Source organism: Hirundo rustica, chromosome 5 (genome assembly GCF_015227805.2).
Source record: "Hirundo rustica isolate bHirRus1 chromosome 5, bHirRus1.pri.v3, whole genome shotgun sequence".
NCBI lineage: Eukaryota > Metazoa > Chordata > Aves > Passeriformes > Hirundinidae > Hirundo > Hirundo rustica.
Window position 1 is genome coordinate 42,184,271 of NC_053454.1, and position 27,123 is coordinate 42,211,393.

General features: G+C 38.1%; 1 protein-coding gene across 3 annotated transcripts in view; it reads left to right on the top strand.

Annotated features, from left to right (window-relative positions):
* Positions 1–304: 304 nt before the first annotated feature.
* GUCY1A1 (guanylate cyclase 1 soluble subunit alpha 1) overlaps positions 305–27,123 on the top strand; it is a 34,809-nt gene continuing 7,990 nt past the window's right edge. The window contains exons 1-5 of one of the 3 annotated variants that reach the window (XM_058420818.1): positions 1,934–2,040; positions 2,128–2,286; positions 22,020–22,436; positions 25,094–25,155; positions 26,728–26,786. In XM_058420818.1, coding sequence (XP_058276801.1) covers positions 22,188–22,436; positions 25,094–25,155; positions 26,728–26,786 — 370 coding nt within the window. In that variant the 5' untranslated portion in view covers positions 1,934–2,040; positions 2,128–2,286; positions 22,020–22,187. Of the gene's footprint in view, positions 373–1,933; positions 2,041–2,127; positions 2,287–11,479; positions 11,569–22,019; positions 22,437–25,093; positions 25,156–26,727; positions 26,787–27,123 lie in introns of those variants that run through there. The other 2 variants (XM_040065741.1, XM_040065742.2) reach the window with 2 other exon arrangements.

Consider the following 27,123-nt stretch of genomic DNA (forward strand, 5'->3'; position numbering starts at 1 on the left):
GGGCCGCAAGGCGAGGGGTCACTGGCGAGGGCAGCGAGGAGCCCGTGCCCTGCTCAGAGCCACTGGCCATCCCCGCGCGGGGGCCGCTCCGCTCCGCTCCGCTCGGCGGGACGGGCACGGCTCTGCCCGGCCCGGCCCATCCCAGCCCGGCCCGACCCGGCCCGGCCCGGCGGGGCCATCGCACCGCCCCCGGCCGCCGCCCCCGCCCCGCCGCCGCCCTGATTGGGCCCGCGGGGAGGCCCCTCCCGCCGGGCCCCGCCGCCGCCGCGCCGCGCCCGCTCCCCAAATACACCTTGGCGGCGCCGGGGAGCGGCAGCGGCGCCTGCCCAGAGCCCCGCGGCGGGGCTGCGGCCGCGGGCACCCCGCGCCATGGTGAGTGACGGAGCAGGCAGGGAGGGAGGCACGGAGGGAGCGAGCTGCGCCCCGGGCGCGGAGAGGGGCGGCGGGGACCCTGGACAGCGCTGGGACGGGGCGCCCGGCCGTGACCGCGGGGCGCTCGGGGCGCGGCCGGGGCCGGGGCTGGGGCTCTCCGGCCCGGCGGTGATCGGTGCCGAGCCCCAGGAGGGGGAAGCTCTGTCCCCTCAGCGCCCCGAGCCAGATACGGGCGTGAGCGGAACAGGCATCGATTCGGGGCTGGAAGCGCTCGGGGAGCCCGCTGAGAGCTCCTGCCGCGAGGGGTACTCCGGCCGCCTTTGTGCATTGTGAGGCTTTCTAAGAATTCGCGAACTGCTGATGCTCGTCAAGCTAATTAAACCCATTCAAGCTGGTGGTACTGCGTTATGCTTAGGTAAGGTTTCTTATCCGGTTTTCAGAGCAATTTTTATCATTCCACCTCGTGAATTAGACACAAACCTGATATTTCATCACATATTTGATGTTCTAACAATAACTTCATCTCTGCGTCTGCTATTCCAATAATTTCTTTTTCCTAGGAAGAATAAATGAACCCCGTGTGTTGCATTCATGAGGATTAGCAGTTTTCCAGTCATTTTTCTCCCCTTCTTTCCATTTCCCAAGACTTTAGGCTCGTAATCCCTTTTCTAAGTGAATAGGTTTGTTTCTGTGGCTAAAGATCAATGACCGTTACTAGCCTACACTTAGTATTCTCTTTATAAAATCATTACTATCTATAATCATGAGACACTTGAAAAGTTTATCTTTCATATATAAAGGAGTGCTTTTATACATCCTTTATACATCTTTTATGCATTTTATGTCCTGTCTCAAGCTTGACCTATTGCTGCTTCTAAAATGGCTCTATTTTCAGAGCATGTCACTTATTCTGTGGATGTAGTAAGGTAGCTTTCTAAGTTTGAAGGATGATTAAACAGTGAAAAAGTCATAAGCAAGGATTCAGTGTGTCTGTAATGCTGTATTTGTGCTTTTCACTTCCACTGGACTACAGGTTACACTGTGCTGCATGTAGGTTGCCCAAAGAGTGATGGTCAGGCATTTGCTGTTTGGAATACTAGTAGGAAAACCAAAATCTTAATTCACTCAGATTTTCCATTATGAAGTCTGATAATACAGAGCTACAGAAAAATGTAGCAGAGGAATTTTTCATAGCAAGTGTAAGAGTTTAATTATATTTGTATGAATAGAACAAAGTGTTTTACTTATTTGGAAGTGGTCTAATCTTAGAAATTTTCCTAAGACAAAAGTCCCAGTGGAGCCACTCCCTTTTCTTGTAGTTAGAATTAAGATGATTTGTTTCCAACCTACAAAAAATAGTCATAAGGAAACATACACTTTAAATCATATAAATGGGTTTACTACTTTTCTAGGGTCAGGAACAAAAGGTGGTGACAGTCTGTACTGGAAAGAGATTCCTGTAACAGACTATTTTACATAATTAATCAGAGAAGATAAGCAATTCAGGCATCCAGAGAATGTGTGCAAATGTGTTACAGATGTTCTTTTTGTAGGGAAGAGAATCATAGAGAAGTTTCTTGCTCGGATTGTGTTGCTCTGGGGTGCTACATACGGCCATACGTTCTGATGACTGCTCTTTGCCAGTAGCAAGAGCCTCGCATGAACCAGGTGATTCAGCACGAGGAGTACTGTAGCAGTGAAATAAAAATTTGTGCTCCCATTCTCAAAAAAACCCAAAAACCTTTTCTGAAATAGTGCTCATCCAAAGCAGACAGGAAAAGTTTGGAAGAAAAGAGAAGGAAAGCACATATTGAGGTTTCCTGGTTGTACTTCCTTTTTCTGTGGAAATATGTAGCTTGCAGCTATTGTGAGTCATGACAATGCAAGATCATCAGGCAAACATTGGAGGACAAGGTAAGGAATTTACTTCTACAGTGTTTTTTGACTCTCTTTGACATCAATAAAATGTCTCACCAAGGCCTCCTCATCCTCTCTTCCACTGGTTCACTTGCTGAGTACTCACCTAAATTAATCACATTTTTGGTGAAACACTAAAAATGAGAAGTCAGGGTCTGTAAAAGCAAGTACACAAGTTGAGTATATTTGTCTTAGTGGGATTAATGCTTTATTTTAAAAAAAAAATCTATCCTTAGCCTACTATGACAGTATGTTTCAAAACAGATCCCATACTGAAATCAAAACATAAGTAAGAGTTGATAATAAAATCTAATATGCCAAATATCAGTGGTAGTCAGAACCTGGTTATGTCATGCCATAAAAGATAAAATATCAGTGCTATTATGAGTGTGAATGCCATCTGTTTAAAATAAAAAAAAAAAAAATACCAAGACTCAAAATAAGTAATCCAAGAAGGCAAGATAGAGTTTGTAGCAAACACAGCTATTTAAATAAATATTTCTTTTTAAATTGAATGAGTTGTTAACAAAAAATACTGTAACTTGTATCGTACTTTAAAAAAAAACAAACCCAAAACTAAAAATCAAGCACCTCAGTAATCTAAGCAAACATGTTCTAAATTACTGACAAGGCAATATGCGTAACGAGGCTGATTTTGTATCTATATTTTGTACCTACTCTGTAGACTAGCATCGGGTTTTAATTTTTCTTTATAAAAGTAATCACTTAAGGAAAGTTCTGTATAGGTAAAAAGAAATCTTATTTTAAAAAAATTACTGGAAACTACAGGACATGATTTAAAATATTTTGTTGTAATGTTATTTAGAAGTCATTACATTTCAGATTGCACACTTTATTAGCAAATGATATTTGGGCTATTGGAGAGCTGCCATTAGAGTTTCTTTGCTGGAATTTTCCTTGCACGTTTTTTATTATTTAGTTTTTAAAGACCTTTATTGCCTACATGTCTTTTAAAATTTACTGCATTTACGTAGATGTTTGCCATTGCAGTTAAGATTTTTAACATTTGAAATTAAATTAGGTCCAAATCTCATATTTGACATTACTTTGAATATTCTTTCTAGGATGTCTTCACCATTTTAGGTATGGCTGTGTGATGTTTGTATATTGTATGGCTGGCTGTATGTGTGATGTATGTTCAGTGTGTCTTGCGTCAATAGGTGTATGACAAGTAGAAATTCAAGATTATCATTAAACATATTATATTTTTAAGTCAGTTCAAGGTGTTGGTTTTTGTTCAACAAACCCACACTGTTCAGGGCAGAATGTTAGTATCTGTTTAATTTTAAAATTACAATAGGGGTGGAAGCATGTGCTTAAATGGACTAGGGCTTCTAGCTATGATGTAAACAACAAATTAAATTTTTCTAATAAAGGCAGCAAAATTTGCTAGAAACAGCAGATGTTTAAAAGTTTTTTTGTTTATAGATTCACATGCTTTGGAACAATTGAAAAAAAAGTTAATATTTATAATGAAGCCTTCTACTTGTACCATAGGTACTGACTGCAGCTCATTTGGTAACACACTGTTCTTCCATTTTTTCGGTTGTCCTACTTGGATGATAGCAGTTGTAGGTCAGTGCTAGGAAGTGGCTCACCACACAGGATATTTGTTTTTGTAGATATGGTGTCTAGAGCAAGCTGACATCTACTCCCTTTTTGTAGGAGTTCACGTTTCACTGCTCTCCGTTGTTCTGCTGCTTCGTGGCCTAAGCCAGAGCAAATACAATCCGTCCGGATTAATTTTACTTCACCACAGAGCGGCCTCACCACGTCCTGTCCATTGTTCCAGACCCCAAGCACCTCTATGAGCTTCAGGCCCTCCACAGTCCTTAAGAGGATCCCACCCTATTCAAAGTATAGAATTTTGTGATATTCACTTCCACTTGTTTTTAGTTCATGTTTCGTATTACACGAAATAGTTTTGTATAATAGATAAATTATAGTTTTGTTAAGTGGAATAGATGCCCTTGCTGAGAATATTACTGCTTTCAGATTTAATTGTATTTTAACTGACATTCTCATTTGATTCAAATGCCTCCTTCCACAGTTCAGACCTTCACTGCTACTTTTAAGCACTCTCCCAGCTACTTGAACTTGGCAGTATTGTGGTACACATTATTCTTGATTTTACTGCTCTGACTCTTTAAATTAGTTCCTTTGTATTACTTAAAGTCAATTTGTGAATTGATTTTCTTCTTGCATATTCAATATTCACACTCAAAGTAGCTGTTCCAAGAGAATGGTGCCCTGCTAGCAGAAGCATTCAAACGAGCCTCATCGTGCAAGTCAGCCCCAGGAGCGTTATTCTTTACAGGGAGCACACTAAGCCCAGATGATAACCAAGCTGTGCCTTTACAAGTCATTCCTGAGAGGGTATTTCTTTCATGAGAGCCCCTGTCTGTACTTTCTCTGCATAAGTATCTGCTTGTGAACAGAATGCTGTGCTGTCCCTGCTTGAGTGACAAGGCCATTTTTCTCCACCCTGAGGCAAGGGGGAAAATGCCTGGAGTGTTGCACAACTGCTGGGGGGCTGTGGGCACAGAGCTGTCTGGAACTGTCCCTTGGGATGGTTTGGCTGTGCCTTGCACTTCACGCATGGCTATGCCCATTGATTGTTTCAGCTAAGTCCATATAGAAAATAGGTCAGCCATGCAGTGGCTCTGGAAGAGAGCTTTAATTGTGTGGTTGTAGTCTAGTAACAGGATGTGTGTATCATCTTGGAGGAGACTGGAACCACTTCCAAAGATGTTATCAAGCATCATGGAATCAAGCCCTTAGACAGCTATTTGTATTAGAGAGCTGCAGGGAATATCCCATGCAAGTCATCCAATTGCCTCCCTGTGAATAAAGTTAAATTTCCTGTTAGAAAACAGCGTGCTAAAATTCTTTGATTATTTTCCCCTACACAAATGAAAATTGAAAGAAACACGCATTTATGAAGTGAATCTGTTCCTCATCCCAGTTCTGAGTTATTCAGAACAAAAATATATCATGATTTTGTGGAAAATATATTTTGTGGGAATCCTCCTGGTGTAATTCTAGAATGTTACTGATTCCAGAGAGAGCAGTAAAACATAGTTTCTGTGATGCCATGTACAGTAGTTGCTGCTAAAATCTCCACTTTCAATGAATAATTACGCAGAAACAAGTTTCTCAATAGTATATTAGTCAGAAGTGTGTTGTACAATGATGACTGCCTTTCTAATGCTGACCAAGGGAAAAGAGGGTTCAATTTCGTTTTAACCTTGCATTTCACTTGGCACTTGATACAGATGCAGACTGACAAAAATTGTTCAGGGAAAGCTGATTGCCCTCCTCGGCAAATACAGAAACTCTTCACACACAAAAGAGCATTAGTAAAAGCCTGAATACAGCAGAGGAACACCTCAGAAATATTTCTTGTTTGTTATTGGGAAAAATTGGGATTTTATGTTTGCTCATAATGATTTCTATGATTTGAAAACACAAATACAATATACTCAGGTGCTGCCTTCTGGTTAATAGGGAGTGGCATCTGCTTACAAGAGTAGCTGTGTTTCTCCCTAGCCCTGACTGCAGGCATCCAGGAGCCTAAAATACTCATTGCAGTTCCTGTTTTAAATAGAACTGCTAAAAATGGCAAAATTTCCATGTCTTTGGAGAAAGCATGTATCAATCTAACTTTAAATTTCCTTTTTTGTTGTTTTTGCCAAAATTGTCTTAGTTGTCTCTTGTCTCTTTGTACTGGCAAGCTGAAAGTGCAAAACCATTTGCCTTCGTCATGAGAAAAGTCTTTGGTGGACTGATAAATTTTTGAAATTTTAGTGAAAATAGAGCCTTTAGTCCATAGAACTCACAAGGCATATTTAGAGATAGGGTTTTAGAATTTCCCCATGGAAAGAATGGTATAAAGAGAGAGTCTTGTGGCTTAAGTAACTTAGCAAGGCTTTTGGTCAATGGGGAACTGATTTTTTTTTTCCTCAAAACTTTCAGAAAATCATGACAGAAATAATTACAGTTAATTAGAGGTTGAGTTAAATGGTTATTCTGATCCAGTTAAAGGTTCCCAAACAAGTTACATGATATTAAAAACCAGTCAAGGGGCAATGTGTTTCCTTTAAGGAATTATGAAGCCTTCAGAAATAACAGAATGACATTATACCTGCTGTGTGTTAGCCATGAAGATTTAGTGTGAGGATACCTTCCTTGTTCTGCTTGTACGTTTAGCATCTGAACCCTTTTATGAATCCTGTCTGCAAAATCTATTAGAATTTTACTGTGTAAAGTGTTTTCATCTCATTGTTGCTTTTAAAATCTGGCTGCCAATTTTTATAAGGTCAAACATGACTTTTCTAAATCACTCAGAACTACTAAACTGCCCAACAAACTTGTGCAATCTCTTCACTTGTGCTAAGACATCTGGGTTCACTTCTTAACTCGGCTGCAGTCTTTCCTTTGTGACCTCCTTATTTCCCCACTTATAAAGGAGGCATTGTTATGCTCCTTTCATATCCCATTTTTCTGTCTTAGCTGTTCAGAGGGCAAACCCTTCAGGTCAGACATCATCTTTTGCTCTATATTTCAGTATGGCCCTGCTCCTAATTGGAGTCTTCTGGGTTAAAATAATCCAGTGATTGGCCTACCAGCAGCAATAGAGAGAGAGCAGAATGCAGTGTATCAGTGGCACTATTTCTCTGCTAAGCAACCTGCCCAAGGATGAACTCACAGAGGGTTAAATACCAGCATTTAGGTGTAAACAAAAGTTCTGTAAGAATTTTCACATGCTGTGATCTTGCTGACTAAATTGTGAAACCTTCATGAATGTTAGAAGATAACGAAATACTTCCCTTTGCAGACAAAACCATTTGGTTGTGTGGTGGCAATGAAATAACAGAGATCAGTCTTCATCTCAAGTTAGGCACAGTTTGCAAAACCTTTTGATGTGCTCATGAGGCAGATACCACATTTGTAGTGCGACACTGAAAATCTGTCCCTGATCTGAAAGTTAGTATCAGCTTCGATCAGGTTCACACTTCGCCCTATATGTCACATGCTCCAGATCTGTGGGAGAGGCATCATGATTGTCAAGTATATGTGGAAAAAGTCATTGACCATAACAATAGTAAATCTTACAACCAACAGAGGCATGGCTAGTCACAGTTTGAAGTGTGCAGCTATACCATGGATGAGATGGAGGTAGGCATCGTGTCACTGACTGTTCTCATAGCAGATTAGAGACTGGCACTCAGAAATGCCAGTAAAAACTGGCTGTAATGGTCACTTAATATAGGAAATGTGGTTTCATGATATCTTCCTTTGAGTTGCTCTTTGAAAATTATTTGCAGTTCTAAGTAGTAGTAAGTTCTAAGCAAAAATGGGTTCAAATGATAGAAGGGAATTAAAAGGAAAAAGTATCTTTTCAAATAGTCTTTGAAGCAGTGAAGAGCAAGGAGTACTGATAAGGTACAGGGTTATGATTTACCCATAGCAAAAACTAAAATAGAACATCTATCCCTGCCTGCGTTGTGGGCAGAATTTTGTTAGCAATAAATTGATATATAGAAATATAATAGGATGAACTGAAATAACAGAATGGTAGTGGCAGAAAAGCATCGAATGGAGTTAATGTGTTAAAGAAAACCATGCCAGATTTTATTGCCATTGTTGTAAATCACTGATCTATTTAATGCTGGAATAAATATGCAAAAAATAAAAGGCAGTTATATGGGTTTATGTAACAAATACTCAGTGTTTTCTTTCCCAACTGTTACACTATAGTAATGGAAAACACTCATAATCTTTAGTAAAATATTAATAACTGCTTTCCAATTTTTAAACTCTAGGTTTGGCACTCCGTCTTTTAGCAATGAAGCTGTTTTACTTAGGAATGCAAACCTAATGTCAGTTCAACATAGTGTGGGCATCATGGGATTTAGATGCCTGTTATAAACAGAGTTGAAAACCCAGAGCAAAGGTTTACAAGATGAATATGCTGCAAAGATACTTGTGATACTGTGAGAACTTAATTTCTACATTGTCACAAGATACTTGTAAAAGTTAGTGCTTGTGTCTCATTAAAGCTTGTCAGGTACAAGTATTTAAAATAAGTGTTTTGTATTTTCCACATCATGAAAGTGTAAGCAGAAATGTCAAATATCTCTGACCCCATATAATGGAAGACTATACACAGTGCAGCAGACTTTCTTTCCTCCCTGAGTTATTTTTACCTGTTGAGAGTGCACTCTGCAAGATTTGTGGTGCTTCAAAATGCTCTAGAATGCCAAAATGCTTAAAAAATGTTGTCTTCATCTTGGCAGGAAATTCCTTGTGAAGGAGATACTACTTTTCTTTATCCTTAAACGTAGGTCTCTGCTTTACATCCTCTAGGAACTCATGTATCTCATTCCCTCTCTCTGCCCCAGCTATTCTCACGGCTTTTCAGCCTTCACTTCCTCGGGAAAGGGTGAAATTGCTATGTAGTATCCTTTTCCTGTGCATGTGAAAAAGTACAGAGGTGGAACCTATTATCTGTTACATGATTTCTTTTTTCAAGGGTCCACTGAACAATAATTTTAACTGTCCAGTCAAAGGAGGATATCTCTTCAAGATAATATTCAAATGACATTCCAAACCTATTTGAAGTACTCCTCTGAATACATATGCACTCGCTATGGCCGGAACATGATTTTGATTCACTTTTAGGTTTTCTGCCCCAGTTCACTGGCCAGTTGCTCTTCTCTTTCCCCTCTGAAACAGCTGAACTGTGTTCTTTGCTGCTTGGAGCGATTAGTCATAGCACTAGTATGCAACACAGCAAGTTGGAGACATCCTGTTATATGGCTCCATATTTGAAATTAACTTAGTTTCCTAATATAATGAAAGAAAACAGGTGTTCAGTGGTGGATTTCCATTTTACAGATTTTAAAAAACCAGCACATACAGAATGGTTATTTGTTAACATTTTGGTGGGAAATTGTACTTTGAAGGATCTTTGGTGTGGTACATCCCCTACACTTAAAGTGAGCCTTAGGTCTCTTAGTGTTGAGACAAAGATGTTTATCAATACAATTTAATTTTAGTTAGGATTCTCAACAAAGTAAATCTGAGATTACTCTGTTGCTACTTTTCTTTGTCTGTTGCTCCTGTTTGGGAGCTCCTCCAGACCAAGATGCTCAGCTGTGTTCTGTACTCATTTTGCCTTGAGGATTGAAGCCCAAAGCCTCCTAGCACTGAACCATAAATTGCCACACCTTGAACTAAGAACTGGATGCCTGTACAGTTCCTTACTTTCTGTGGTGGCAGTGGGAGGAAGGTCTGCTTGTGGTTATTGCTTACAGCTTACAGCTTACTTATTGCTTACTGTCCATTCCATTACAAATAGTTTTGCTCTATTGCTCTGTATTTACTTATTTCTTATGGATTATTTGATCCTCATGTTCTTCTTTGGGTTTCCTTCTGTTCTTTCCTCTTTGATCCTTTATTCTGTCTGTATCTCCCTTTGTTTTATCTTTCACATAATAAAAAACAGCACACACTCAGCACATACTACAAAATAAATTAGAAAAAATAGAAAAACTTCAATCTGAGAAATGGAGACAAACTCTGATATTTCAGACTTCAGTAAGAATACTGCGAGGTTAACATCGTTGCAGCCATCGCAGTTAGACAGGTTGTGAAGTGAAGAAATGTGGGTGATTCTAGGTACCCTGCCTAGAATAACTCCAGGAGGATTACCCTGTGATTCATGCAATGCACAATATCTGTATTTAACCAGTGAGAGAAAAACCTGAGGACCTTGCACAAGAAGTCACAAAAAAAGCAGCAGAAAAATTACAGTTAAAATACGTTTAATTTGCCTCAATAATCAAACCCTGAATTTGTACCTTGAATTAGAGGCTGGCGATTGATACATCTGATCAAAGTTTCTGCATTGTTCTTTGTTAACCTTTTCTTGGATTCATCAGTATCTCTTAATCTTTTTCATCTCTGATCATCTGAAACACTGCCACAGAAATTGGTGAATTTCAGTGGAGTTTGCAAGCATTGCAAGCTAAGCATCTCTTTCTGTGCCAGTCTGTAACCAGCACTCTGGAACAAAAATATCCAGAACTGAAACAGAGTTTCAAAAAGCTGGATATTATTTTTGTTCTATTTGCATATTCAACTTTGATATTGTTACAAGAGCCTGAAATTCATTAGCTAATGTCCTTTAATCTGTATAATGCATAGCTTGAAACATACTAAATCTTTCTAAATGTATTTGTTCTAACTGGAGGAGTGGCACTCCTGACCAAGGTGTCTACTCTTTGGTATGTTTTAGCTATAAGGATGTATCTTTTTAAAAATCTTTGTTTATTACTAGTGAGGGTTTGGAAATATAGCATTATGAATCATTTATTTTCCTTGGCCTTCCTCAATGATCCTCTGATTTTCACTGCGTCTATTATTAAAACAAGAAGCTACATTTTAATTACTTGAAAAGTTCCTTTTAAAAAGGAGCTCACATTTCTGTCTCAATAGCCTGCTATGGTTTAGATACATCAAAGCTGAATCTCCCATAAATATTTTCAGCTTACTTTTCCACAGGGCCACATTTTGCCCTCACTCTTTATCTCAAACTGCCGCCAGGGCCAAGGGGAAGTTATTACAAAATACATGGTGAATGTGGCAGTTAGCTCTGAGTTAATTTTGCATTCCTTCTCCCTGCTGGTCTCATTTACATGTGCTGACTTTTCCTGTGCAAAAGTAATCTGAAAAACTGTGCAATTTGATTTCTTTCACATGCTTAAAAGAAGAGTTGAATAAATGGAACGGAAGGATTTGAAAGATGTCATAACTTTAGCAATTGCACTGGAGACAATAAAAAGCATCACAGATTGAACATTCAACAGAAAGCCAAAATCTGCTTTTGGATTTATTTAATCTTTAGTTTTGTTACACACGTGGTATACACTAACAACAGGCTAGTGTTAGCCATTAAGTGCTTATTTGTTGTGATTAACAAGATTAATTTCTCTTAATACCACATGTACAAGCTCAATATTTCACAAAAGCTCTCATCTTTACTTAGTTCATAATTTTAGTGAAAAAAGAAGCCCGTGTTTTTAAAGGCAATATAAATTCACATATTTGCCTAGCTTTCTCTGCTTCAAATGCATATCTGCTGTATTTTACAGAAGAGTATTAGAAAGCACCTAAACAAGATACTCAGAGAAGTATTGTAACGTATTCCCAGAGCATTCAGACTCTCTGGATGTGCTGATAATCTTTTCAAAGGTAAGATGCGCTGCTTTTGTGTACTCAAATATTTTTTAGAAAAGCAGATTTTGAAGGAGGTGGGCTATGAATAACTAAATGTGCCTGTTGCATTGTGTGCAAAATGACAGGCCAGTCAGCGAAATAAAAAAGGAAGGTGCTAATTTACAGTGCACATGGGCTAAATCAGCAATTCCAATTATTTTTAAACATGTTTTGTATCAGAAACCATTTGTAGGCATTTAATCAAAAAGGAAGTTGCCTCCTTGTCCTGCTCTGCAAATACCATGGAAGAGAACAACTGGGAAAGTCGCTGATTTCTCTGCTTCTTCAGAGATGCTTTTTTTTTGCAGGAACCTAGCTAAAGCAGAATCAGTATCTGTATGATGGCTATGAAAACACCCATTCAGCCATCTATTTGGGTTGATTTTATATATTCAATCATTATGCTTTTTCAGAAAAAGTACAAGGACATGACCTCAGTGCACAGGACAAACCATTTTTGGCAATTAGAAGTTCACGTAATTGCATTCCTATGCATAGTTTTTAACCTTTCTGTAATCTCAAATGACCTCAGTTCTGTGATTATTGCATCCACACATTTAGCTGCAAAAACCCCACATTAAAAAGCCAAGGTCATATTTTGGTTCAAAAATAAGAAAGCATGCAAATCTGTATTTCAGTGACAGCAGTGACAGACCTTTTGAGTTTAATCCTATTCCTGCTATATCCAGAAATCTGCTATTGACTTCAACAGGGGTTGGCATGAGTGCTTAGCTATGAATAAATATGAAAGGTAGTTGTCAATGATTTTCAGCATGAAAATGATTTTGTAGACATTGTAAACAGAAGTGACAGGTGGCAAATAACCAGTCAGAAAACTCTGCAACTGAAATCTGCTAATGAAACACTTCTCCTTCTACAGACCTAGTTTTCAGGCACTTCTCTAAGATCTGTGAACTTCATGGAAATTTCTAGTACTTGTATTTATAAACTTCTATTACTTTTATTTATAAAACTTGCTGTTCATTATAATTGAAAGCTGTGAACACAAAGGGAATATTTAACTATATGCACTGTCATTAGACACTACAATCAATGCTTTATATTGCTCTATCATGCTCCAGTATATTTGAGAAAATAATATTTATGCAAATAAATGTGTGTGTCAGATGCATCAACAGTTACATCAACTTTAGCAAGAATACGTGCTAATACAAATCTCAGCCAGATAAATGTCTTTCAAGAAGTAGGGGAAATTTTTTATCATCTCTGAAAGATGCTTCACAGTTAATCCAGACCATGGTGCTCAAACGAGAAGTTACTTCATGCTTTAGAAATTTGGAGTTGTTAAACAGTTTGTTGTTCCATTTACTAAAAAAGAGATGCAGCAATGCTGGCTAAGTCATGAATACTAGCTAAAGATTTCACTAATGGTATAGGATAAAAGGTTATTAGATTCCATGTTTATCACAAAATAATTGCTATTATTTTCTAGTTTATTTGCTCATTAAAAGCATTTTTGATCTATGAAATAATTGAAAATCAGATTTTGCAGACATTTAAAGTTGAAGGTCAACTTAAATGAGTGAACTGCTATGCATTGATAAATTTGGGAGATTGAGCTGTAAGTAGGTTTGTGGAAGGAATCAGTAAGCACAACAATTAACAATGACTTCATGTTCTAGACTGTCAGTGCTTCTCCTTTTGTGGATTCTTATTAAGTTCCATTGGCTATAGGCCACACTTTGAATTTTATGTTTAACTTCTGCTGAGTGTCATGACCTCAGGATGAGTTTTAATTCTTGAAAAGACGACATACATTTATTTTTCTTGGCTTTTCTCTTTCAAGTTTTATGGAAGTATTGTACTTCCAGGGACTGCAAATGCAGATTGTGCTGTATTGAAAAATATATTCCTTAAAAGTGTGAGAATAATTTCCAGATGCTTTGGATTGCTTGCCCTCACTACAGCAGCTCCTCTCCTTCAAATGCTTCCTCACCTGGGCACCCCGACCACTCAAGGTCTCATCAGTTATGTCAGTTCAGTATCACGATTTCTCAAAAAAACCCCAAAAACGAAACACAAACCCAAAACTTGAATAATGCGTCATGGTTACGTACAGCAGGTTTCTAGTTTTTGTTGAGGTGCCTTTATCTCTGCCTCAGTAAAAATGGCCGTGAGCAGTGCGGCTCCAGCACTCCTGCAGTGTAAGGAGCCGTGGCTCTCAGGCGTATCTCCGTGGGGAGATGCTCAGTGGGGCTCCAGCCATGCTGCGGGCCAGCGGCGAGGGCGTGCGGATGTGCCGCAGCCGAGGGCTGCCATTTCATCCTGAGCGTGCGACGGAGGGAGCAGAGGATCAGGTGCTGTGAGCCTGCCTGCTGGGCTTGCTGGGGAGTCTTTTCACAGAGGTTTTGACTCACAGGAAGAGAATATTTTTCCCACGCTGTCTTCTCAGCATGCCTCCCTGTTATTTGGTCCTAGCACAGGAAAATATTTACCCTACAAAAGTACTTAATGTGATACTTAAAATGGCAAATAAGTATTTTGTCAGCAGCATTTGGGAATCGGTCCTTCCTTTAGCTACGTGCCAAAACAGGGGTGTAGTAATTAAGGTTCCCCCTGCGCGCTTAATTGAAACCAGAGATGTGGCTGCAATATAACTTTCACATCTGGAGTCTGGGCGTCTCCCAGGGGTATATTTGCTTCAGACCATTACAGGGAAATGAGTCAGTCACAAAACCAGTATAAGAAATCCAGTGGTACTTTAAAATGAGGATTTTGCCCTGTCTTCAAGAATATTAATTTCAATATTAAGACATAATGTTTGGTGTTATTACACAAATGCTAGTATTTTAAAGCAGCAGAAATGTCTGTCTCATGACCTTAAAATAAGACCTATTAGTAGTTCTGATGTTGACATGTATTCTGTGAAACTAATTTTCAAGGCAGATGACAAGATAGAGAAGTAGATAATTCGTTTTTTTCTCAGAAAACAAAGGTCATTATTTTCTTCATCTCCTGGCTTGATAGCTGTCTAATGTTGCAAATCTATTCAACTTGGAGCACAGAGGAAACGCTTGATTGTGTTTCTCTGCTTCTTAAAACAATTTATACAGAAAAAAATGGTAGAAAGGTGAGGAAATTCCACATTATGTGGTGGGAAAGATTTCTTGTTTGTGAGGTCTAGATTTTTGGTTTGCCTTAAGCAGTCATGTAGTCATATAGGACAGTCACTGGGATGAGTTAAACAATGAATTTGGATTTACTAATTCAATTTACCATTTAAAATGTTTGTACTGTTGAAACAATGATTGATTGGTGTTATTCGTATTATTTTATCATAGCTGCTTTACTGCCTTTTACTTTGTTTGGTAATCACTGTAATTCCAATTATTCTGTGAGTTCTGTGGTGTGCTGTGGTATTTCCTCATGATCAAAAGTACGCTGTGACTTACAGAAAAATTTTAACTGTATTTTTATTAGAAATAGCCCTAAACAGAGGATGAGAACACTGGAACTGGGCTTGCGCAGCCCACAGTGGCAATCTTAGTGCTTTGGAGGAAAAAATGGTGAAAGACTACTCCTAAAAACCTATCAGAAAGACAGATCATAATCAGGACTGACTTGGAAGAAAGGAGGGTGAAAATTTTGGGTGAACAAGCAGAAGAGTTAATGTCTGGCAAAGCATATTCTTTTTGGGAGCTGGAGTGGAATTTGAGTTTGCTGATTCTAGTTATTCCTTGGGCACCAGTAAGTTACTGTGAAGTTCACTGTCCCATGTCATGTCTCATCCTGATCTGTAGAGAGGATTACAACCTTTTCATCAGTTACTGCCTTTGCTCAGGTAGCAGAAATATGAACTGTGAAAAAGCCTAGAATCTTTCAGGAAAGAAAAGTACTACTCTGTAAATTAAAGCCCGTGTCTACACAGGGTGGTAATGATTTAGGATTGAATGGTCATGTAGATTAAGGTGTTTCTAGATCTCAACTCCTTGGCTTTGCAATATCCAAACAAATTAATGCTTTGGAGGTATATATACCCAGAACATGTTTAAACTAACAATGAAGCAAACAATGATTTAAAAAGTTTAATTTATTTGTACAGGATTTAATAAGACTGATAAACACTTGATTGGACTTCTTGAACTATGATCTTATATATTGATGTGGACTTGAGATGTTTTCTCTTACTATTTTGGAACCCTCCTTAAGATCCTTGGGAACAGACCAATCACCAGGGCTTTGATTTTGTTGCTACCCACAGCACTTGAACTAGAAAAAATAATATGCAAATATTTTACTTCATATTACTGAGACAAAATGATAATATTTATTTATTTTAGCTATGTTTGTTAGCTGATATGCACAGCAGCTGAAACAGAAATGAGCTGCTGTGGATAGGGAGGGTGCTGGGTCCTAACCTGTCTCACTAGAAGCTGGTTGTGTTTTGCCCGTGCATAAAAAGAACAGTTCCTGCCTTGCTCTCTTCAGAGGCACTTATTGGCAAGGGGCAAAAGACAAAGATTTCTGAACCCCATAGAAGTTAGAGCTGAGGGGGAATAGCAAGCCCCTTTCTTACATAAAGGCAGAAGTTAACATCTGCTTCTGTGAAGGCAAAGGCTTTCACACCACTCCTGCAAGGGCTGCAATCAGTCTTGTACTAGAGAAAGTTAGATTCAGTCAGTGACATCTTGACTGTTACAAAACAAACTAATGTTTTAAAAATTATTGCTCAACATGCAGCAGTTCAACTAACAAAGTGATATGTATGATTTAAAATAAAAAAAATGACATACCATAATACCATATTTTGTCTTACTCTGAGTGAAGGACTCTACTTGTTGTAAGAGAAAAGTATTTAATGTTGCTTTTAATTTTTGTGCCCTGTCCATAAATTAAGATTATTAACTACCTTTAGCTACTGTTGAGAAGTGATATTGCTTAATTCTTATAAATGGCTGTGTTAATATTAGGGGTTCACTGTATGATTGATTAGTTGATCTGTATTGCATGACACTGTCAAGAAATGTTACAATAAATGAAGTATTCAGAAGCAGATAGTAAAAATAAACACACAGGAACACATTTTGACTGTGAGACAAGTATAGATGTAAACTTAGAATGAAATGTTTGTACAGAGCATTTTGAGCACTGTTAAGTTATTCTGCAGCTATGACTATACTATGTAAAGTCGTCTTAATTTTTCTGAGTGGCCCAGTGCCATGTTGTACTCAGACAATAAACGGTTGCTTGTAGTTTGATCTCACAGCAGACTACTTAGTTTTAATTTTCAATTTGTTTCCCAGGGAACTATGACAATTAATATGGCAGAGATGGAGAATTCACATTAGACACTGCTGCTCCTCTGGGATGAGCTCTCTCAAACCATGTTTGGAGAGGAATCAAAACCAGAAACTTTTTCATATTTCTTTTATTGTTGTTATGGTCAAAAAATGTCTAAAGACATGGTGAACAGTGGGAAGGCTGGTGTTCCTCATTCCTGAAACACATCTGCAGATGTTTGACTTAACCTGTGATGTGTGGTATCATCTCTGTCATACCTTTTTAAGGCCCATTATACTGCTGAAATTCCTTCTGTAATCTCCATACTGTGGATCCATTATCTTTCTCCTGTCAGACCCTTAACACCACTGTCTAATTACTATATGAATGAGACAGATTTTCATGCAATACAATAGACTTTTTTCCTGAACATTACTTAAATTAAGTACAAGATGCACTTAGGATACCACATGCAAACTTGATGTTTTTATAAAAGAAGACCTAGTCTGTGCATAGAGGTTTTTCAGTATTTAAATCCTCTGAAGTGTCATGGAATTAGGTTTTCTACTTTGTTTATTTAAAGATGTGATTTAGGGGGCTTTGTCATTGCAGAAGTCAGGGAGAGTTTTGAACTGACCGCTGCTTGAAAATTGTTGTGCCTGCTAAATGGATAATGGTTTTGAATGGGGATCTCTGTTATCAAAGAACCGTACAGCTTGTTTCTGGGAAAACAAGAACTTCAGGATGCTTAGAAAATGGTTCTTCAGAAAATTTTCTTTAGGAACTGTGTCTTCATTATTTGGACTCAACAGATCTGATACTGGTTTTGTACAACAGTATTATTGCTAGAAACATCATGGACATCCACATTCTTGTAAATCAATGATGATGTGTTCATAAATAGCAACTGGTAGGAGCCCAGGGTCATGGTGAGATCAATGGCAAAGATTCCAGTCCCTACCCGGGCAGGAAGAGGCTGAGTGTAGGTGTCCTGCAGCACAAAGGATGGCGTCACAAAAAGAAGCTGCAGACACAATTGCTGCATGTCCAGCAGCATTGTCGACTTGGGGTTCTTCACATCAGCACCCATTTTGCCCCTGAAAAAGCCTTGTCCCATGACCATCTTCTGGGGCCCCTTCTTCCCACTTGGCAGCTTCTAGGGTCTTTTCAGGTGTAAAACAATGCAGAACTGATTCTGCCTGCCTGGATATTTTTCCTATCGCAATAAATGTAATTTAATAAAGATACAGTATGCTAGCATGGAAGTGAACCCCAAATAGTTCCATAGTTCCAGATTATTGTTTTGTGAAAACAGATAAATAATTTCATGAGCAGGGGAAAAAACAGAACAAAACAAAAAAATCCCCAACCCCCCCCCCCCAAAAACCAACCTAACAAAAAACCACAGACAAACAAACCCCCTCCCAAACAAAACAAAACAAAAAAAACAGAAAACCCATGAAAACCATTGGTAGTCACTGAAGATCACTTTGTTCTTAGGTTAGTGCAATAATTGCAGTAACTATTTTTTGTTATCTAATTTAGCTATTAATTCATTCTTACATTTCTTACTGAGAAACTCTTTTTTTAAGACTGTTTAAATAGCAGCATATATAATTGTAATGTTGCATTCCCTGGGAGATGTTTTAAATGTTGAATTCTGTATTTTTTAATCAAAATATACTTCAGAGAGTTTTTTTTTTTTCCTTTCAAAGTGCTGATATACTTAAGAAGTTTTAGTAGTTATTTTATAAATTCAAAATTTATCTTGAAATTTAAAGCCCAAACTCAGCAAAGCATGTGAGTATATATGTAAGATCCATCAGAGCCATAATTTTTTTTTAGCTTTGACAATGATGCATGTCTATATATATGTTTACTCCAGTATACAGATCAGTCCAATTACAGAAAATATTGTTCTTTTCTGCTTTCCTTTCTTAGGATATTAATATTGGGTATGTAATGGCTTCTGAATAAAAATATCTATACATATATATGTAAAAATGATGCTTGCAGTATGAAGTATTATGTATATTTATGTATTTGGAGTATGGGTCTTGCTTTAAATTTTTCACTGCCTTATTTGCTACCCAGTGTTATTCAGCAATAAAAAATGAAGTATTGCTGATGTCCATGCAGCAGAAACAAATGTGTCTCCACGCAAAAACTGAAATCAGAATTATTAAATGTTATGTAAACATTCTTCAGCCTCTTATTCTTAGCATTGTGTTTATTGATTCTTAAAATAAGACGTTAATTTTGATAGATGTCCCCTAGAACCTGGCCTGACACCATCAGTATTACAGCAGACTTTAAAAGGGGCTTTTCTGCCAAATATTTTTTTCAGCAGCAGGTCCAGTCAAAGTAGCTCCTGCCTATTTCTCCTTTTATCTGTGCCATTTGTGCTGAGTCTGCAGCACTCCTCTGCTTTGCCATTCATTCCAGCTGTTTCAGAAGCAGCAGCTGATAACCTGTATCAGGGAATTAGTTATTTTTAACCCTGATACAGTTGCTGTGTGACCCCAAATGCCCTTAGGGTGTCTCAGGGCCAGAAAGAAATGGTGTAATGCACAGGCTTATTAAAGCCCTAGTGCCTTTGAGAGAAGTAGTTGTTGTATCTCCAGAGAGAAAAATGTAATACTTAGCTGTTTCCAGAGTCACCAAAAGCTCTCGAGGATTATTTTTAAAGAGTATTATATGAGGATGAGAGGATCTGATTCAATGAGATACAGTCAATAGAAAATCAAAGAGTCTTTTTCAAACTAACTGGAATAAATCATCTTCACTAAACTGTGTCCCTAAGTGCCACATCTACATGTCTTTTAAATACCTCCAAGGATGATGATTCTACTGCTTCCCTGGGCAGTCTGTTCCAAATTTTGAGCGCCCTTTCTTTGAAGAAATGTTTCTTAATATCTAGTCTAAACCTCCCTTGTTAAAACTGGAGGCTGGTTCTTCTCATTTTGACGCTTGTTACCTGAGAGAAGAGACTGACCCTCACCTTCATTTTAGAAGCAGTAAAGTCTTTGCTGAGCCTTTTTTTCTTCAGGATAAACACACCAAACTTCCCCAGCTGCTCCTCATAAAAGTTGTACCCCAGACCATTCACCAGCTCTCTTGCCCTTCTCTGGACATGCTCTAGCACCTCAATATCCTTTTAGTGAGGGGCCCAGAACTGGAGGCAGGGTTCAAGATGTGATCTCACCATTGCTGAGTACAGAGGGACAATCACAGCCTGGGTCCTGCTGGTCACACTATTCCTGATCCAGGCCAGGATGCCATTGGCCTTTTTGGCCACTTGGGCACATGCTGGCTCATGTTTAGCTGCTGTCAGCCAGCACCCCCACCACCTGGTCCTCTTCTGCCAGGCAATTTTCCAGTCGTTCTCCCTCAGCCTGTAGTGCTGCATGGGGCTGTTGTGACTCAAGGGCAGGAACAATCACTTGGTCTTATTGAACCTCATATGACTGGTCTCAGTGCATAGATCCATCTTATCCAAATCCCTCTGCAGCAGATCAGCATTCCCACCCAGCTTTGTGCTGCCTGCAAACTGACTGAGGGTGCACTCAATCCCCTTGTCCAGGTCATTGATAAAGATATTAAACAGGTCTGGCCCCAGCACTGAGCCCTGGGGAACCCCACTGGTGACTGGCTGCCAATTGGATTGGCATTCACCAACACTCTCTTAGTCATCCAGTTTAGTCATCCAGCCAGTTCTTTGTTTGGCAAAGGATATACTTGTGAAAGCCATGAGCAGCCAGTTTCTCCAGAATGTTGTGGGAAATGGTGTCAAAGGCTTTGTTTCAGTCTGGGTAGGCATGATCCTTTTCCTTCATCCACTAAGCAGGTCACCTTGTCATAGAAGGAGAGCAGACTTGTCAGGCAGGACCTGCCTTTCCTAAACCCATGCTGGCTGCACCTCATCCTCTGGTTGTCCTGCATGTGTTGTGTGATGGCACTCAAGATGATCTGCTCCATGACCTTCCCTGGCTCAGTGAGCCTGACTGAAGTCAGGCTGTCGGGTCATATCCTCCCTCTGACTTCTTGTGGGTGGACATTATCTTAACTAACCTCCTGTCAACCTCCCCAGTTAGCCAAGACTGCTGGTAAATAATGGAAGATGATTTGGTGAGCTCTTCTGCCAGTTCCCTTTAGACCCTTGGGTGGATCCCATGGACTTGAGTATCTTAAGTTGTCTAGCTGGTCACTGACCATTTTCTCCTGGTTTATAGGAGCATTATTCTGCTCTCTGTCTTCCAGCACAGGGTCTTGGTATCCTGGGGGCAAATGTCCTCGCTGTTAAAGACTGAGGCAAAGAAGGGACCAAGTACCTCAGCCTTTTCCTTGTCCTTTGCCACTATGTTTCCTCCTGCATCCAGTAAAGGATGGAGATTCTCCTTAGCCCTCCTTTTGTTGCTGAGGTATTTGTAAAAACATTTTTATGTTTTACAGCAGTAGTCGGATTAAGTTCTAGCTGGACTTTGGCCCTGTAACAAATGGACCATTATTAAAATTAAAAGTACAGCCTCTTTTTTTTTTTTTTTTTTTTTTAATGTGCTGTTTGGAAAATAACACCTTCAAAAGCATAAAAATCCCTTAGTGTTTCCAAGCAACTGCAGTTGTGTGGTCAAATTCCCAAGATGTGAGTTGTCACCAGTCAGTTGTTTTTACAAGAAACTCTAACCTTTGATCTTGGATGGTTTACTGTTTAAGTTAGTGTACACACACTAACTTAAGTCATATGTTTCTCTATTACATAAAGGATATCTTGGACATCAAGTAAGTTTAGATTTAAGTATTCATAACTAATCTGTTTCATTGTGATAGATGAGATAGTTTTTAATAGCTGCTTATAAAGAATCAAAAAGTTTTCCTCATTGGAATTCCACTCTTTCAGAAACCTCATCCATCAGTGTCACCAAATGTGTTGGGTAAGACAAGTCCACTGCCTTAATCACTTGAATCCCAAATCATTCAAAACTTGACATGCATGCAACTTGAATTACCTGAAGCACTGCAGTCAATAGATACTGCATGCTTAAAATGGGACAAGAGTAAGTACTTTCCTGAGCTAAGTCCTCAAAAAGCCATTATTTTAATGTACTTAAGATAAAATTGGCACATCATGTGAATTTAAAAGAAAAAAATAAATGTTTGTGATTCTTTTTTCCTTTCTTGTTTTGCAGGGGCACAATTTTTTTTCCTGGGATGATTTATAGCTACCAATTACCTTCCACAGTGGTTGCCTTATCAACTTATTATTCTGGCATCTTTTGCTCTTGTTGGTAAACAGAAGAGAACTATTAAATGCAGAGCTAAGTACTCCTAATCTCAAGAGAGAGACTTGGTACAGTATGTTCTGTACAAAACTGAAAGACTTGAAGATCACAGGAGAATGTCCTTTCTCCTTACTGACTCAAGGTCACATTGCTGAGGAACATGACAAAGACTGCACAGAAAACAGCTCTAGAGCAGCTTTGCCCATCTGCAAAGAAGTCCATGAAAAAGATGGTCAAGGCGACCTTCCACAAAGGAAAACGAGCAGAAGTAGAGTGTACCTGCACACACTAACTGAAAGCATCTGCAAACTAATCTTTCCTGAGGTAAATAGATACTAAATGCTAATAAAACTTTAATAGCATTTAACTATAAATGTTAAAGAAGCATTCTATGCCTGCCTTTAGATTTAAGCCTTTAGAAAGTTGCTTTGACTTAAAAGTTTGTGTTCTTATGTAGTTCTCTGTAGTTTAAAACTACCTTCCATTCCTTCTGGATATAATTTTGCCACACTGTGGTGTTGTACACACCATCCCCTCCACTGAATTTCCGTTATTTTTGCGTTGTATTTGCAACCTTCCACTGATCTTTTTAATTGTTCTTTTTAAATCCATCTATTTTTGTACCATTTTTTACATCGAGATATAGTAATACAAGTTCTTCCTCATTACCTAATTATGTAAATTACGTGGTCATCTCATCAGTTCATCTAACTGAATCCAAACTGCTAAGTGCATTAGTCATTATCACAAAAAAATTAAAATAGATGTTTCCATCTGCTGTGATACTAACCTCCTGTCATACTATTTTTAAAACCATTACTGTTCGTGTTTACCACAAAGATATTCTTATGTCTCTGCTCAACTTAACTGAAAACAGGCCCAGTGCAGGTTTGCTTGAGTGGAGATGAATACCATGGTTTATCTCTGTAAAAAGAACACGAAAATTGCAGCTCCATAACATCCAACTCTTGGCCTTGTCTCAAATTCAGTGGGAAGTTTGAAGGAACAGGCTGACATATTGGTACTACAAATAGCAAATGGACAATTCTGTACACTCGTTTACTTACAATTCCTTTACTTTGACATTCAGTGTACCTTAATACTTAAAGTGCTGGAGTTTTGGGAAATCTATTTGCAGATCTGGTTATGCAGCTCTTTATTTATTACCCATTCACTAAACCTCTACATAATTAAGTTTTGAAAAACTTCCTTTTTACCTCTGCTGCATTTATACACAACGTATAATTCAGAATGGAATGCATCCCATTAAATCTTTAAACTGATATCTAAATTTATAAAGAAAAATACTTGTAATCCAAAAATGAACTGGCAGAGCACCCTTTCCAGGGTGTCATAATTGCTGTATTGCTTTTCTAGTATATAGTTGTTGGGATTTTTAATAACTGCTATTTTTTTCTCTTTAAAGAGTAGTATAAATGTATACAGTTGCCTATTACATAATTATCATAGGATAGTTCATCAGCTGGGACAAAGCTTGGCAAAGTGAAGATTTTATGACCATGTACCCTAGGAACCACTGAAATTCAAGGTTATCATTGTTACTATTTACAATTATTCAAGTCATATTCATTAGGACTTTGTCCAAGTCTTTTCTCATGCTGATTTGGGGTCAAGCCCTAAGCATCTTCCTAATCTTATTTTCCCATGAAAGGGCTTTGCTTGTTTAGAAACATATTTTTCATTGCTTAGATAATTTACCTTACTTAAATGTCGTTGAGTAACATCATCTTCTTTCCAACTGGAAGCTCCAAAATGGGGCTGCATCGTGACCCCTATTGATTCATGAACTTCTCATGGAAACAGAGAGTTATGCATGGAAGTCCAGGACAAAGTGCATCCGGACAACTTTTTGATTAAATTTGAGATACAATGTAGTGCATGTTGTTGTTTAATTTACTTGTTTCTTTACAGAAATATGAAGACCACTGCTCGTTTATAAGTAATGGATTCGATGGCATTCCACTTACTGTATCAGTTTTTACACAGACGTAATTTATGTTGTGTTCATATACATGGTATATGGTATACATAGATATGCATATGAGTATCTAATTTGCTTTAGATTTTTCCTTGGAAAACATTTCCAGAATATATTGCCTTTTTTTCACATGATATTTTCTTTGTGCAAACTTTCCTCCTGGAAATACAAAAAGTAAGTATGCAGTAAAAGCTGCTAGTTTCTTCAGGGAATGAGGACCAAAGAAAAGCCAGGCCACAGGAAGCCTCACAGCTGAATTCTGTCAGGCCAGTATAGTGTTATTCTATGACCCTGTCTGTATGGGAAATTTGGGGGTTGAATATCAGAGACAACATACATATGATAGCTTTACTGGCCCTAGCAATTTGAAATATGCATATTTGGAAAATGTTCTATCTGTTCCAACTAGGAACTGCAGAAGAGATACGGAATCATGGGATTGAAGTATTTTAAGGCAAATATTCATTATGCTCTAAAGTGTCTTTTATTAGAGAATCCTTTTATAAAGGCTACCTACAGTGACTAGATTTTCATATGGAGGATGTTTGGGGTCGTGGCATACACAGCAAAAATTATTCTTTTTCTTTAAAATAATTTTGTATTCATGGAACTTAGTGGTTTTTTTGGGAGTGGCGTTTGTAATAATAGAAAGCTGTATTACTTATACTTATTTCTTACCACCACTGTCTTTACTGCCATCTGAAAACCTGGAGGTAAAAAACATCATGTATTTAAAATACACAACCCCTTGTGCATGTGAACTGAGGGGCTTAATTATAGTGGTGCTGAAGCTGAAGAGATGAACATAAAGTAAACCTCATAACCACAGAAGTGACATGCTTTTTCTAACAACAATACTGTCTTGAAAAAAAGTTGTTAGTCGCAAGGATGGCAAAGTAATTCTGTGTATAGGAATGTTATCTCATGATTAAAATTTCAGCAATGACATCGATACATGTGACATACTTATTTTTTTCCCTAGTTTGAAAGGCTAAATCTTGCACTGCAGAGAACACTTGCAAAACACAGAGTAAAAGAAAACAGGTATGTAAGTGTAATGGGCTTGTAACTAACTTCACTGCAAGAATGTTTTTTCAGACAGGAATAGGGTGGTGACTGGGAGTCAAGACTTTTGGAATTTATATTCAATTACCTTGTCAAATTTGTGTGTAACATTTCATGTAATGTAAGCTAGTATTGATTTAGTTTATTTTAAAATATTCACAAATATTTACATCACTCACAAAGTTGACTTAATGGGCGAATTGTACAGGGAAACAGGTGAAGACTTCAGAGGAGTTTAGAGACTGCTTGGCATAGATGGAATAATAGATATGGTTGTATATGGATATAGCCCAGTGTTTCTAAGATCCCAGGGAAAGAGTTTTAAATATGATCAGTATTATACAAAAGAATTTGGTTTCTGATGCAGTGAATACTCATACATTACAGTCAGATGTTTTCCTGAGCTGACTTGGCTTCTGGTTTCTCTTTCTGAAGAACTCAGCTCAATTTTCAGCACTTCTTAGTACTAATCCAGTATTAATAATTTGAGCCTTGTAGGAAGTAAGAATTTATTAGCATCTCATGATACACTGAGGATTCAGTTTATTGAATGCATTTGAAAATACAAGCCCATCAGTTTAAATCTGCTTTCTGAAGTGAAGAAAAATAATCAAGTTGGAAACTACACTGTTGCTCACCATGATAAGAATAGATAATTGCAGTGTATCTTTTAAATTATACTTGATATTTTTAAAGCACTTTACATACATTGACTGAACCAAAGATAGCGGGTCAGATGTGCTTTGCAGTTGCTGACTGGCTTATTGCTATGAATGTTTTCCCATTCTTTAATTATGTGTTGCTTCCCTGGAGTATTAGTTGAAAAGAAAAAATTACTGTGATATTCTGAAGGAGGCAATAATGCAAATGTAAATCAAAATGTCTGTATTGCTTTTGCATATAAGTATACCTATGATATGCCAAGTGAAGAAATTCGGAAGACGTATCAGGAGTTTATTGCTTGTATGGAGGTTAATCTAAGCTATATGTCATTCTCATGACTTTGAGTCAGACATTCAGTTTGACATTTATTGTCCTCAGAGAACTCAGAGGGCTGCAGTTTTGTGTCAAATATCTGCATTACTACCAATGAACAAGTAATTTTGAAGTTAATAGTTGTTATTTGCATTTCTTCTCAAAGCAGAAATACATTCTCACCTCTTTTGAACTAAATGCAGTGTAATGCCAAAAAAGTGCTTGAGTATAAATTCCAATTATATTATGCAGTATGTTAGGAAATGTAGTTTTGTCTTCAAGAAGAAAAACTGCAAGCCAAACAAAAATCCAGGGCTGTTACAATGACAGGCAATAGCATTTGACCAAAATCCATAATTGGAGCTCAGACCAAAATTTTAATTTATCAGAAATGCACAGAATAATCTAAAATCCTACCAAGACCCTCTTTTGAATTAATTAAAAACTTTCTATTTGATCAGCAGAACTGGGTCTATACACTTTAAAGACAAGGTTGGTAACTTCTGTACTTACTATTTTTGCCACATTTATCTTGATAATTTAGGGGCTTTATTTATATTTTTATGGTCTTTGCAGAAAAAGTGGTGATAGAGAAGATTTTGAAAAAATAATCAGTGATCATGCTAATGCAGCAGGTAATGTAAGCTTCTTTAATAATATATTTATATAAATAAATAGTTTATTTTCTATAAATATGTAATAATATATATAAATTAGTCTTGTTACTAATATGTTACTTCATATTCTGAAGGCTGTTCTGTGTCAGCAGAGAACTCTATAATTTGTAATATGTAACTCTGCCTACATCTGTAATAGTAAATTAACATTTCCTGGAACTGAAATATGGTCTTCTGTACACTTAAACTGTTGCAGTGGTCCAGGCACACAGCTGGTCTGCTGGTCTGTGCGAGACAATACTTTCTCAAATGATTCCCAGTAACAGTTGGGGAAATGGAACATTCCCAACAGTCA